The sequence below is a fragment of the Etheostoma spectabile genome, chromosome 6, assembly GCF_008692095.1.
Source record: "Etheostoma spectabile isolate EspeVRDwgs_2016 chromosome 6, UIUC_Espe_1.0, whole genome shotgun sequence".
Taxonomy (NCBI): Eukaryota; Metazoa; Chordata; class Actinopteri; order Perciformes; family Percidae; genus Etheostoma; species Etheostoma spectabile.
This window is the reverse complement of record NC_045738.1, coordinates 5953638-5968812: the sequence shown is the minus strand read 5'-3', so window position 1 is coordinate 5968812 and position 15175 is coordinate 5953638. Positions and strand designations below refer to the sequence as shown.

The following is a 15175-nucleotide window of genomic DNA, read 5'->3' as shown; positions in this document are numbered from 1 at the left end:
GTGACAAATTACAGGGGTTACTTACTAACACAAAGGCATGAAGCTGGCTTAACCTGTTGTCAGACTGATATCCTGTACGTGTACTGCTGGGTCCATGGTGACAGGTTTTAGGAGCTTCTTGGCAGTGTATATTAACAAATGTCTCATTAAAATTAAGACAACATGGATGGAAAGGCAGAAAAAGACATCCGCACATTTTCCCTGTCTCCACAGATACACACCAACACACATTGACACTTGTTTTTGTCTTTTAGAGTGAGATTGCCTTGACTTACATTTAGTTCCTGAAGATGTATAACCATGAACCAGAATCCCTACGTAACCCAAACTATTAGGCTACCCAAACTCTGAATACTGAAAACCAAGTCTTAATTCTAAAATGTACTGTGGAGATGAAGCTTTTGTCCCAAAATTGAGCATATATCCCCATAATTTGAACAGATTTTTTTTAAAGCAATCCCTACTTTGAACTTTAGCTATCACAACCACATGCTCAAACCAAATCCCAACCTAAACCAAATTCTGATCTTCACCTCAAAATCCAATTTAAAACCTCCAACAACCCTTTGGAGAAGTCAGGATGGGCAAAAATGTCCACACTTTCCCGAACATGTCTTCATTCACAACGTCTAAAACTCCTCATGGTCCCCACAAAGATACAAGTAGGCTATACGTTTTAGCCTAATTGTATCTTTGTGTACTGTTATAGCCTACAACAGTATACACACACACACACACACACAAATACACACACACACACACACACACACACACCACACACACAAATACCCACAAACCACACACACACACCCACACACACACCCACACACAAAAAAAAAAAACACACAACACACACACACACACACACACACACACACACACACACACACACACACACACACACACACACACACACACACACACACACTGTTCGCTTGGCCAACGTTTGAATACCATCGTGTCATTGCTAGTTTCCGCAGCTTGATGGCGCCCGACTCATACTTTGTATCAGCGAAGAGTGGAGCTGGAAGGTAAGTGGGTTGAGAAAGAAATCTCTCTGAACTGTTTACCCTGACGTCAGTTTGCAGAACTAGCTCTGCCCCGTCTGCTTCAGTGTCTCTGAAACTCCTCTCAGTGGGAATTGGGGAAGTAGATGGGCTCGGCTCTACTACTCGCGCGCCCGGGCCTCACGGAGTGAATGAAATGATTTCTTCTGCACATTTAAAGTGGACTAAAACAGCTACACGATGAACACCTGCGCCTTTCTGTTGATTTTGACTGTTCAGATCTACGCCGATGGAATTGAGGGGCCAACAGGTAAGCCGCATATTCATCTCGGTCTCCTAAACGCAGTTGTGAAGTTTTAACATGTGGACAGAACTCCACTGAAAGCAAAAGCGGAGCGAATCTGGTGAAGGTGCCAACTTTGCGTCCCCTTTCGCACGTTACTGCGTTTATCTGCGGCTTACTGCTGCATCTCAAGATATACGGCACTTTACCCAGCAGAAAAAACACAAATATTTAATAACTTTGTGAACTATAGTATGAAGTTTTCCTAGTGCCAGACTCCTGCAAAAATGTTAGTTATTTAAGAAGGCTGCGTCTGGGTGTTCCTGGGGAAAGCTCCCATTTCCCAAAACAACACGATCTTCTCCGCTATATGCTGCTTCTGCCTTTTTGCTATTGTTTAAGCAAAGGCGCCAGGTAGCCTAAAATATGTTTAAGGTTGTTATCCAAAGTTAGAAATCAGTTAATTCAGTTAAATCCATTTAAAAGGGAATTAACGACACTACCACGACCAATGGCCAATTTAGTCAATATTTGTGAACATGAATCTCCCAAATTCCAACAGCCTGAACCAATCTATGACGACATCCAGAGACCAAAACCTGGGGCAGATCCATACCGAGTTTGGGTTGCTAGTTGTATGAGAGACTCCCTAAAAGTTACCATCTTAATGAGGATTGTAGCATTGAAATGCTTATTGATTTTTGAAATGAAATTCTCATTATTGCCTAATGCCCCAAGATGCATTCTTCCACTGTGGGGAAATAATCAGATTCAGTCTCAAAGCAGTTTTTTTCTCCTCATGTGATGCCTCTGGTCTTTTGGGTTGTGAGTTATAGAAGATATATATTCTTGCTTACAGATCAGTTCTATATCCTTCAAGATGAGGAAAATGATACCTATTCACATGTTAAAAGTCATCTTTTCTGTTTTGTGCTGGATTGTAACATGGTGAGAATGTGTTTTTCAGATTTAAGGTTTCAAATCATGCTATTTACTAGATTACATTTTTTGAAATATGATGTGACTCCCCCCTCCCAAAAAAAGATGAATAAATCGTTCCAATTTTGAAAATCAGCCATCAGCCAGAGATGGAAAGAGAGAGGCAGAGTGAAAATAAATGACATGACACAGAGCTTTTTATATTCATTCACATTCATGTTTTCAACATCAAATTTCCCCCCCTGAATTGTGTTAGTCATTTATGAAAAGTAATTATAGGGTTGTATTTTTTGGATATTTTTTCTAAAGGGTAAAAGGATTTGGTCCTGTTTTACACACACACACACACGCACACGCACACGCTCACGCTCACACACACACACACACACAGATATATAATTTTACCCCAATAGAACAGTAAAATCAAGGTAAAAAGGCAGCAATATTGATAACATTTACACGGCAGGCTGCTTCAACACTATATAGCAATGGAGCACAGTGTTTGTCACATGCATGTGGAGTAAAAGCTTGATTAGGCTGAGATCATTTGACTCTGTATTTCTCTGTATTTTTCGGGATTTGGCTATTTCTCACTGTCAGCTTCTGTTTCAGGAAAACCTAGTACGACTCATAACATGTATAACTCAGCAACAACAACGAAACCATGCAAGCAGAATGTGTATTGTCAAGAGCTGAATGGAGCAGATCATTAAGAGGAATGGGCTCTGACATATGAATGATTAAATCACACACAGGTAATTAAAAGAGCTGAATGGAACAGTGACGCTTCACTACGGCTGCCAACAGAAATTTACATAGTGTCGTTTTTTTAGTTTGTTAACTGGAGTGTTGCAAGCCTCGCCATCTGCGCTGTTACCCTTGGATTAGCAGCTAATAGTTATCGCTGCTAGTTTTGTGGCTTCTGATCCCCTTTGGCCTGACTCCCTTCATGCTTCTCCACCTGCCTACATTCTATAGGAAGAAATGAAGATGCACAAATACAACCTTGACTTCCACAATCTTCAGAGTGTCTCTTTTGATTAACACTCTGCCGTTATTGCTGTGATTGCGTGAAGACCACACCTTGACCTTGAATGCTTAATATCAGTTAAGACTCCGCTGGGGATTCCATGCCTTTTTCACTCAATATAATCCATATTTTCTTTCTTGCTTATGCCACCGTCTATCCAGGCCGTCCGTTCAGGCTTCAGGGGAAGTAACATTATCAGAGGCTAAGAACATATAGAGGCCCTCTGCTGCACTGGACTGACTGTAGTAAGGTTGATATGAGAAAGAAAAAGAAATACATTTGCATAATTGTTTCTCAGACACAAATAGGTTATGACAATGAAAGTCCAGTTTGCGGGTCTGTGTGTTGTGTTGTGATGCTGTAAAACCCAATGTAACACTTTCACTCCTTTTGTTGTCTCTTATGGGAATTGAATGAATATTCACTTACCATCTGTCTCCTCTATTAGCAGCAAATGTTGTCAACTGAGTGGTGTAATTATCCTGTGTCTCATGACTCATTTCCCGGTTTGATCTAAAGTTAAGGCAGAATATTCTTTTTGCTTATTTCAGTGAATAAGATAACACTTGGATCGAGATGAAAAGGACTGTGAAGCCCAGACCGTCTAGTTAAAGCCCAGACCGTCTAGTTAAAGCATGGCATAGAATGAATAAGACTTTAGGGCTTCAAGTTTATATTGCATAAACAGCAGCAGCACTGGGAAACGTAACATTGGAACACCCGCGCATACTTTAGGTGTAAAGGACTTAACACTGCAATGATGTTTTGTCAATTAAATCGTTTTTGTATATGTATTTTTAAGCAGAAATGCCAAAAAAAACATTTGCTGGCTTCATTTTCTTAAATGTGAAGATGTGATGCTTTTCTTTGTCCTACACGATTACAAATGATGAATATTTTTGGGTTATGGACAATCAGACAAAACAAGGCATGTTTTATTATTCATTTAATTATAATTTTTTCTGACATTTTCTAGACAAAACCCACCCAGATATACAAACAGACAGGAAAAAAACACTTGATAAATAAAACAGGATATAGAGAATAATCTATATCCTGTAATAAAGCGGACAAATTTATTTATTACACGACCAAAGTTGTTAGAGTGAAACATATTTCTTCAAAAGAATTGTCTCGACACTATTAAAATGTGCTTGCCGTACCAATTAATATGCGTTTTTTTTTTTATTTTATTGCAAAGGGTCATTATTGTTCCATTATTCATCTCACAGTGCTTATTTGTAGCTGATGAATGCTGGTTCTTAAGAGTCCATTAGATGCGTTCACTATAATAGGCATGTAACAGAATGGAAAAAGAGTGCCTGAGATGAATTTGAAAATTGTAGGAAAAAAAAGTCACAATCATGTAGAAAAGGTTGCCTCGCACCACAGAGTTGATGCGAATCCACAAAGTGGAAGTGTACCCTGCAGGAGCCAGGCCACCATCTGTGGATGGAGGGGGAGAGGCGGTGAGATTGGGCCTAAATCAAACTCCTGACAAGACTGGTTGATTTCCATCTTTGTGGGATCACGGGCAGTAATTCAGAGAGCAGATGGAAAACTTTGCAACAAGGATGGAGGGGATTGGAAAGGGGAGCAAATGGGAGAGAATTTCCAGAGAGAGAAGCTGAGAACGACAGCGGGATTTAGTCAGATACATTGTCAGGGTGTTTTGCTTTCGGCCGATGCCACAGCAGGACTGTTGCTTGGCTTGTGTGTCCATAATGCCCTCAGCACATGAGTGAGTGATTAAGCAGGGTGCTGATGAGAGGAGTCCTCTGCTGTGCAGCGTGCCTCTCTTCCATTTTCTGTCTCTGATCTATTGTAGTGTGGGGCCATGTGGCGGAGAGCCATCCCCCGATTGGCTTATATATTTCACAAGACTGCAAGATAAAACACATCCATCTAGTGTATGTGTTCAAATAATTCTGCTTAATGCGAAGCGCCCTGATTGGTACTGAAAGCGCATGACCAATCAGGGGTCTCCCCAGTCTTGAGCTGGTCACATTACTCATTTGCTTAGTTTGCTGAGTGTGTAGACATTTTTTTTTAATGCTAGAGTGCAGCTCACACACACATCTCGTGATGGTCGTGCTTAATTAATCCTGCTGAGCATTTTGTCCTCGTTTTAATTATCAGGCACAGAAGTATTGCCATGCAAGGAGGGTCCCACAGTACTGAGTGACTCAGTCTTGACACTGATGCTAGCAGGGGCTGGAGCTGCCGTCACTCTCAGCTCTTCAGGGTAACTGTGAGACCTTCCAGCATGCTGGAAAAGATGCCAAGACCGAGAGATATACAGTCAGTGGCCTGCATGGGCCTGTCTCTTCCTTTCCACTCTGCAGCGACAGCCACGGTGCAGGCTTCTCGGCTCCCTCGGCCAGGTGTTATTAATGTGGTATTGATTTTTCAGGCAAGTCCATTTAACTTAAATTTGATCAAAGTGGCATCCTGTCTGTGGCCTGCACAGTTTGATGTAGGAGTGTGAATTAGCCAGCCAGGACTTACATGACGTAATACAAGGGGCCTGGGTTTGCAGTAGAGAAATGTCAGCAGCATTTTGTAGTGCAAAGGACAGGAAAAAAGTAGAAATCGTCCAAACATGAAAGAGTGGACCTCATTTCCATAAGTATCTATCACAAATAAGCCACAAATTATCCTCTTGATGCACTGGTCTAAAATGACAGGACTATTATACTCATCATCACTTAAAAGCATATGTTTTACTTGAATAATGGACAGGCAAATGTATAATTTAACGGTAAGATGGGCCAGGGTTTATAGCCTGGATGTATGAAGGAGAGTGAGACTGCGTTGCTCGAGCACATGCACAGATGTGTAATTATCCAACAAAGGAATAAGAAGGGCTGTGAGTTGCAGACCCTGTGTTTTCTTCCCCCGAGGTCTCAAGCTCCAGACTGCAAAAAGTGGGTCTGGAAGACTGATGCTGCAAGGGCTGCTCCTGAGGAAACAAAGCATCCAGAGCAGTTTATATTTAGCCCACTGGCCGTGTTTCAGCTCTTTACCTTTTTCCTATGTCAACACATTCACAGCCAGATTCTTCCAGCCCTCTGTTGTTGGTGTATGTAGTGTATTGCGAGCGCTCAGGTCACTGGAGTCAGGGTTCAGGATTAGGCCAGGATTGCAATGTTGAGATGTGATCCGTTGTTGAGCCGCCTGTAGTCCTCTGTGTATTAAACCCTCAGTGAAATGTGAACCGCTGACACTCCTTTAAAAGTCAAAACAGTCTCTTCAGAACAATTTTTCTCCCTGGTGGTATAATGGATGCAGGCTTTAGCTGCCTTTGTGACACAATGCCTACTCTCTAAGGGGAAGCTGTATTTCTGGTTTGACCGGTCCCTTTGGGCAAAAAACATATCCACTCGGAGACCCAGCCATGAACCCAAACGCTAATCAGCCTGATGTATCTTACTCTTATTAAACTGACACTCTTTCACATAAACTTTATAAGGACAGTGGAAATTGAACAGCATTAAAGTGTAACAGAGCATGGATAATGGCTAGTGTGCAGATTTAAAAGAGCATAGTATTTAAGGCCTTCACAGCGTGAAGTCTAAGCAAAACTGAGCTCTTCAAAAAGAAGAAGCCATATCTGCTCAGTTTAACAGCCGCTAGCTTGTATTGCTTTTCCCCGTTTGCTGTTGAATTGATGGCGTTCTGTCTCTCTTTCCGTGCAGCGTGGTACAGAGGTGACAGTCAGCTGTGACAGCTGCTGCTGCTGGTGGGTTATGGGTAGGTCATGGCAGCTGTGGTAGGACAGGTGCCAGCTGGCGGTAAATCAGTAAACAGACTTATTCCAAACCTGTTGAGCACATATAACATGTATGAAGCACTTGGTTATTTAGAGTGTGATGTTGACTTATCTTGTTTTTCTTTTTTGGCAGGATGACATTACTGGGGTTGATGTCATCATATTCAGTTAAACTTGAATTGCATGGTTTTCACAAGAGCAACGTGAATGTTACATGCAGTTTCATCACAGTTCCATGCAAAGAAATTGACATAGCAGTCTGGCAGTTTTGGTAAAAATTTTTGTTATTACTGCAGAATGCATGTCATCCTAATTGTACTCTGGACTGCAGGGGCGTTTCATTGTCATCTTATTTAAATGTAAATAGAAACAGTAGTGGATATGCAGAGTATGGTGGCGTGCCATGATATGCTAGCAGCACACTGGCTTCTGACCGCCAGTAGTGTTGAAAAGCTTTTGTCAAGTGATGTTAGGAAAGAGTGTTTGGGATCTTGGCCGGGCTTCGATGCTTTGTTCTGTTTCAGGTGCTGAAGTGAGACAGAGCAAAGCAGAGCCTATTGATTTCTCAAACACCGCCTGTCACAGTCAGCTTATTGTCTTCTTCCTCTTGAAACTCTCCTTTCGATCCTACATGACCTGCCATCACATTCCTCCTCACTTTGACATGCTGTTATTCCAGCAAATGCTCATGGGAACAAGAGTGCCTTTCTTCATGAAAAAAAAATCTCTTTCCCTTTTGACTGTTGCTCTTTATATTGTTGTAAGATATTTCAGGGGCAAGCAGTTGAGTTTTTTTCTTCTTTTTACCATTACCCTTGCATGGTATGCAGTATGAGAAATTCAAATCACTCGTTAGCGGTTGTTTCATTGAAATGTATTTTTTTTTTTGACAAGGTTGTATAGTTGCCTGAGAGCAAAAAGATGATTTTCTATTTGCTGCCCAAAATATTAAGACAGTAAATAAGTCATTCCTGCAGGGACACTAATAATAAAATATAAATAATAATTTTAAATATTATAATATAAAAGAGACATAGCTCCTGATAAAGAAATTAAGTTCCCTTTTATCTTCAGATTACTGAGCTATTATTGTGTAATTCAGAAAAGGGCACAACACAATTCCTCCTAATAATAACATATGTACTTTGATGTTAAAGTCTGTTTATACTGACATGGAGGTGTTCTTCTTCTCATCCGGATGCCAGGTGGGTAAGCCTTGACACACCTTCATTTAGGGAACACTTCACAGCCCTCCGAGGCCCTCCGGGGTCCTCCTCCTGGTGATTGCTGAGCTGCTTGGCGTTCCTGAGAGACAGCTCTTCAAACTGTTTAGAAGACCTTTGTTTGTTTCTGGCCGTCTGACTTGGCCCACCAGCTAGGAGGAGGCTGGGAATGGGGAGGTGATTGCCCCAAGGGATGAGAGGCTCATGAATGGATTGAAGTGGGCACCAACATGACCCAGAATCTTGTTTGAGGAGCCTTTCATGTTCTCCTACACTCAGTCAAAGACCGTGTCCACACTAATAGTGGATACGTTTGAAATCCATCTGTTCATGGCTGACCTAGCACTGATAATTTGAACTTTTTGCAAACCCTTCCATGGATGATTCCTCAAACGCTGGTCTAAGATTGTCATGTGAAACGGGGGAATAGGGAGCTTTTTAAAAGCGCTGACCCCGCCATTGTGATGTGATCTTCTGTAAAGCTGCTGGCTCGAGGGACCTGCGCATGTCCAGCGGAGGAGATTTCAACACTTTTCTATTGTTTTTGGCATTTTATTACAAATGGCAAACGTTTTGAGAATGGCCTGGAAAGGCTAATGTGGACGGAAAGTTTTCATGCCATCTTCAAATAGCGTGGCCTCTGCAGCCAAAGACACTGCACCGTATTAGCTGAAGGCCAGAAATATGCAAGAATGTCCAGAGAGCCCACGGGGTGTCATTAACAAAGAGCTTAATTCAAAACCATAAACAGAAGATTATAATAATTGCTTGGCCCTTGTGTGCGTGTGTGTGTGTGTGTGTATTAGGTTTAAATACATTTGTGGGGACCAAAAACCAGTAATACAGTATACTTATTGGGTCCTGACAGCTTTGTGGGGACAAAATGCTGGTCCCCACAACGTTAAAGGGCTGTTTAAGGAATAAGACTTGGTTTTAGGAGTAGGGTTAGAGTTAGTTTATGGTTAGGGTGAGGGTTAAGGTTAGGCATTTAGGTTTGATGGTTAAGGTTAGGGTAAGGTGCTAGGGAATGCATTATGTCAATGACTGGTCCCCACAAAGATAGTGAGACACACTTGTGTGTGCGTGCGTGTGTGTGGGTGTGTGAGAATGTAAGTGTGTGGGTGTTTCTATGCCTAGGTGTGTGTTTTGTATATACGGAAGGGCCAGATTGGTGATTGTTCCCACCTGATTATATGTAAATATTTACTGAACTCCTTTGGCCACTGTGAACTTTCATAAATCACAGCCATTTTTTTTATGAAGCTTTTGTTTGCTTTATTCCTACACGGTGTGGAAATGCTAATGGAAGCATTTGCATATGTACTTAGGACATATTCTTCTGAGGATAAATACATTGCACTGCAAAGATCAAAAAGCCAGGTTCCGCCATATGAACAGGCTTTGGAGCCTCTCTGTGTTTAGAGAGTAGCTGGAGAACACAGTATGTCAGAGACCTCAGAATAGGTCGGCCCTGGCCTTTGTCTGTCCGACAGCCAGGGTAATTAAGAATCAGCTTAGAGCTGGGATTATGGCTGGAAGTAGGCAGATCACATGGGGACAGGAGAAAAGGCATTAGGAGAATGGTGGTTAATATGGGTATTACTCTGCTTAGCACTGGTATCATGTGCCAATAAGACAACTGACAATGGAACCCTGTTGATGCTGAGATCTCTCGCTCTGCGCTAATAGGCTTTACTACAGATAGCTTTGTTTACCCACAGTGTGCAGCACTCCACCTTGCTGCTTTATCTTCCTTCCTCATACAGTCAGCCTTTTTCTTATAATTTGTCCCAACCTAATTAGAAAATGGTAATATTTTGCTGTACACCTCTCTGAGGTATTTTAGCACTGTTCAGATGTATTTGCCTTACACCAGCATCTTGAAACCTCTCTTGTGGTGAATACACACACACACACACACACACACACACACACACACACACACACACACTGGTTTTGAGATATTTTTGTGGAATGTAATTAATGTTGTCATTAACTGAGTGAACGAGCTGTAAGGCAGAACTAAAAGCCTGATACCCTGAAGTCCTTGTCCTCATCTACTTTAGGAAACATGGTCGCTGAAATGAATAGCCTGTATGGCATGTGAAATAGAGAATAGGTAAAAGAGCTTCTTTCTCCTCATGTCTAGCCTTTTATTGTGATTTGCATGCAGAGGTAACTCAATGCTTAGAGCCTCTGCACCACAAGTGAAGCCATTTGGTGCCCTTTAGAAAGGAAATGGAACCAGGCCAGTGTGAATAATAACAATGTAGGGTGCGGATTTATCCAAACACAAAAAGGTTATATCAAATGGCCCACCTAATTCGTCGAATTACTCTTATTTACAATGAACATGTGCATTTATTCCTGGTATCAGCTCTGCCTGTGGATAGGGGGCAGAATTATCAGTGCATGACGTGACACAGCAATGCTTTGTTTTGACCTTGTTGAGAGGGAGCAGGGAATTGTTTTCCACAGTCTAAGAGCTAATCCCATCAGAGGGACTGCGCAGCATGGAGGGCTAACTCTGTCATGTCTGACGTAGCGCTGCCAGAACAAGAGGCAGAAAGGAATGCGTTTGTCTGGCTAACTTGGCTGCATTTAGTCCTGACTGGAAAAGCAAAGGAGAAAAAAAAACTCCCAGACAACTTGACTTATTAATTCCCTTCTCTGAGCCAGGATAAGGAATGAGTGGTGGATTCTGTGTCAGTAAAGGCTGTAGACAGCTTCTGATTGGGAATCAGTAGTGGTTTGTGGAGATGCAATGGTGGCTCAGACAATCATTATGGCAGATGAATTAACTAGGTTTTACCTCTCAGAGGAGGGTTCCTTGCTTCACTGGTTGTCTGCTGGCTTGGTTAGGCACATGTGCTCCTGGGGGAACGGGCTCATTCAGTGCTTAGGCCATGGAACTGAGGATTTATCTCAGTCCAGTGAGTCCCTGTTGCTCCACAAACTCCTCCTGAAGGGTTTAAGATGGGTCCGTCCGCCTGTCTGTAATTGTCTCCAGAAATTGGGTAGATTTTTCTTTAGTTCCCATAAATGCTTGTGTCTGCACATGTGGTTGATACCATCTGTGTAAAATGAATAATGGGAGCAGTGTGGGTGCAAGGTAAAGTTCGGGAGTTTTTCAGAAGAAAATGTGGTTTTCATAAGCCATGACAGAATTGTGCACTTACTCAACTTCAAAGGTACCTCTTTCTGATAAGTCCCTGTTTATGAAGGGTTTATGCTAGTGACTAATTAGTAATGGCTAATAAATTGTTTACAAATGCTTTAGAGACCAGGTATAAACCATAAATACCCCAAATGTTTTGAGTAAATCCCCTTATGTCTGCAATTGAAAATCTTAGTAAAGCATTACTAAACGGTTGTTTATTTTAATTTTAATTTTTTTTTTATTATTTATGGTCTATTAGAGGGGGTTTCTTGAGAGCTAAATAGATAAAGCAAGTATGTTTTTTTTTTTAAACCAAACATTGGGTTTATAACTGATCAATAAAGCCTTGATAAATGATTGTTAACCAATAATAAAGCCATAACTTACGAATTAAAAAAACCTTTATAATAGGTGTTTGTTAAAAAGTGGCACAGCAATCTCTAATATGGCAAATAAGGCACTTTATAACCATTGGGGTCCAACTTCCTAAGGGTATCATTATTTCAGACCATCCCAAATGTCCGTATATTTATAAATGTAAGAAAAAGGACGCTCCTTATATTTCCTGAACTTTCCTGAGAATCATCACGTTTTTAAGTTCTCTTCAGTATCGGTCGGAGTAAATCGGTCATAGTTGTCTGTACATACAACACAAAAACATACTGTAGGCAGTTGTTTTGGTCTTCTCTGGTAGGATGTCATTTTCTTTTAAAACTCTGCTTTAGATTTTTACTTAAGTATAATGTCTTTACGGTTACGTTAAGGTTTTCCCCCAAACATGAAGCAAAAGCTGTACCTAAAGTTAAGGGCTAGAAAAAGAAAAGAAAAACTGTTCAAAGGTAGATTCAGCCCAATATCTAAGCCAATTTTAGTGAGTGTGATGTAGCTCAACACCTGACACAGTTGTTTCACAGTTGTGGCCATGTTTGTTTTTCTCAGAAGCTTTTATTTTGAAGCAGCTGCAGTGTTAAGTCTAAATTGCCGGAAGACATCTGCTTTCTCAGAGGTGTTGTCTGCTGCTCTCGTTCTCCAGCTAAGTTTAGTCATTGTGATGCATTGTACATTTTTATCTTGGTCATAAAATGCAGTTTTGGGCTTTATATATGGTTAAAAGTAAAAACATCTAAATAGCCGTGACATACTCCACCGTGTTGAATTGGTCCTGTGATTCTTGTCATAAACTGGACATGAAGGCAAACTCAATATCACAGTGCTTTCCAAATCTTTCATATCCTCCCCTGTGTCAAGGTGCTTTTCTTTTCTTAATTTCTCTGTCTTCGTTGCTCCATCATCCCCCCTGCGTGTCTCACCAGGATCTGTGTTTCCTCTCCATCTTTGTCCTTGTCCTCTCAGCCTTAGGGCTTCTCAGGGATCTACAGTATGCTCAGTTTTGCAGCACAGTATTTTAGGCAGGGTGAGCACGAGCTCAAAGCAGACCTGACTTTGAGTATGTGTGTCTGCCTGCCTCCCCAGGCACTCATTAAGCTGGTGTGTGAAGGTGTGTGCTTCCGGAGGCTGTGTGTGTGTGTGTGTGTGTGCGTGTGCGTGCGCGTGCAGTGGAGGTTAAAAGCCCCCCGACAGAGACATCATTTCCCAGCCTGGTGCAATGGGTGAAGGTAACTTCATTAGCCAGTTCTTGCTCCACAGATTAACTTGATTATACTAACCAAGTCTTGATGACAGTACAGATGTCACACCTGGAACTAAAATCTGTCGCTCTTTCTTTCTGTATTTTTTTTTTTTTATTAAGTAAGAATGTTGTGTGCATCCTTGTGTGTGTGTGTGTGTGTGGGGGGGGGTTGCATGTGTGCGTGGGTGTGTACAATAAAGGGAGGGGGAGAAGGAGGGTCAATTGATACACCTGGGACATTTGGCTGCTCTGTAATTTGCAAAGGTATCTTCAAGTAATGAGCAGGTAGAAATCCTTTCTATAATTTGCTCAATGGTAGTTACACTCCTGCTTTAATGGATGCACACACACACACACACACACACACACAGCAGCCTTTCTTTAAGATTTCAGGCACACATTACCCATTGTCTTACCCCAGTCCTTTTTGTTTATGTTTTAACATTCCTGCCTCACTACGGAAAGCATAACTATCAATTCTTTCCACTTCAACTGCATATAAAATATCTGTCAACATATCTTTTACAGGTAATGTGCACAAACATCTGGAGTCATGCATAGTCACACACTTGCTCTTTCATTAATCTGAGGGCAAACAACATTAACCTCTTTTAACCTGAATTGATCCACAACACCTCTTGACTTTACTCTCCACATTAGCTGATGGGATTGGCGTGGGTTTACAGATATGTTAGTGCTCTGTGTGCCCCTGAGGTGCACCTAGGGCAATAACATTTGCAAGATAAGTTTGTATCATTCACAGGAAGCAGTTCATTGAAACAATCCCTTGCCCTATCGTCATGACCATAAAATAGAGGAATTTTGTTTCCCTAAGCCTGTTAGATTAGAACTGTCTAAGCTTTGCGCATGTAGCTGCGTGCGTCAGATTAAACACTTCAAATCTCTTGAAGGAGTCGTGAAGGCCACTTTCATGAATAGCCTCGCCTCTTATCCTGTAATGCATTGTAATAGATTTGTGTCTGCACTCACCTGTTGAAACAGAACATTTATTTTAAAATCTGAGTATAAATTCTGCCAATTCTGTATTTTACACACACACACACACGCACCCACCACACCCACACACACACACACACACACCACACACACACACACACACACACACACACACACACCACACACACAACACACACAACACACACACACACCCACAGCATATATAACATTCATAAGAAAGGCTTTACTGCCAGTCCAGACTTAAAAAGTATTCCTAAGCCTTCTGTCAGACTCCCAGGGAGGCTATTTTCTGACCTACAAATGCTTTGGAAAACACATACACATGCCGGGGGTTGTCAGCTCCCCAGTCATGTATCCTGGTCAAGGTGAAGAAGTGTGTGTGTGGTGTGGGGGGGGGGGGGCTGGTGAAATGCAGACACATGGAGATGAGAGGAGGGAATAGAAAGTGCACCATCTCACACGTCCTGCCGACAGCCGCCCTGTTGTTGTCAGTTTCAAGCTGACAGGTCAGATTTGGCAGGATTGTGCCAAGTTGCCTCTTTGATGAAATGTTTTCAGGAAATGAAGAAAACTGAGCTGACTGCTGCTTCTGAAGTTGTGCTGGCGATGATTGCTAGAAGAGTGTTTTGGGGCTAATTTTTCTTTCCTCGGTCACTGCTCAGCAAAGATGCCACTAACAGATTTAGATGCTGCAGGGTAAATGAGCACATGAACACAAACTGTATATGATTACCAGTGCAGATTATAATTTCAGAAGAAATTGCAGCTTTCAAATTCTTCATGATCATGACACTGTGTGTGGCACGGGGGTTTACGCCAGAGCCACTAGGCACCAACAAACCCAGACAAAGGCAGACACTCAGGTAGATCATTAGTGGTTATATCAACATGAAAGCGCATAGCCATGTAGTCACACCATGCTATGTTATTATCTCAGCAGCCGCTGTAACTCACATTGTTTTGGCCTCTAGCTGTACGCAGGGTGGAAAGCTTCCTGTCACAGGTCCTGTTTTTCCATGCCACCTTTTTAGGATCGGGGCTCAGCTGCCTGCCTGTGTGGAGAAATACTGCCCCCTCACTACAATCTTTGATAAAAGATCTGCATCATGAAATATAACTAATGGTCACCTGCTTACGATTGGCCTTTTTTCTG

The 15175-nt window shown here is 41.9% G+C and overlaps 1 protein-coding gene across 7 annotated transcripts in view; it reads left to right on the top strand.

Annotated features, from left to right (window-relative positions):
* Window positions 1–1045: 1045 nt before the first annotated feature.
* Window positions 1046–15175, top strand: part of ptprub (protein tyrosine phosphatase receptor type Ub) — a 163458-nt gene continuing 149328 nt past the window's right edge. For 5 of the 7 annotated variants that reach the window (XM_032518295.1, XM_032518299.1, XM_032518298.1 and 2 more), the window contains exon 1: window positions 1046–1317. In XM_032518295.1, coding sequence (XP_032374186.1) covers window positions 1248–1317 — 70 coding nt within the window. In that variant the 5' untranslated portion in view covers window positions 1046–1247. The remainder of the gene's footprint in view (window positions 1318–15175) is intronic. The other 2 variants (XM_032518300.1, XM_032518297.1) reach the window with 1 other exon arrangement.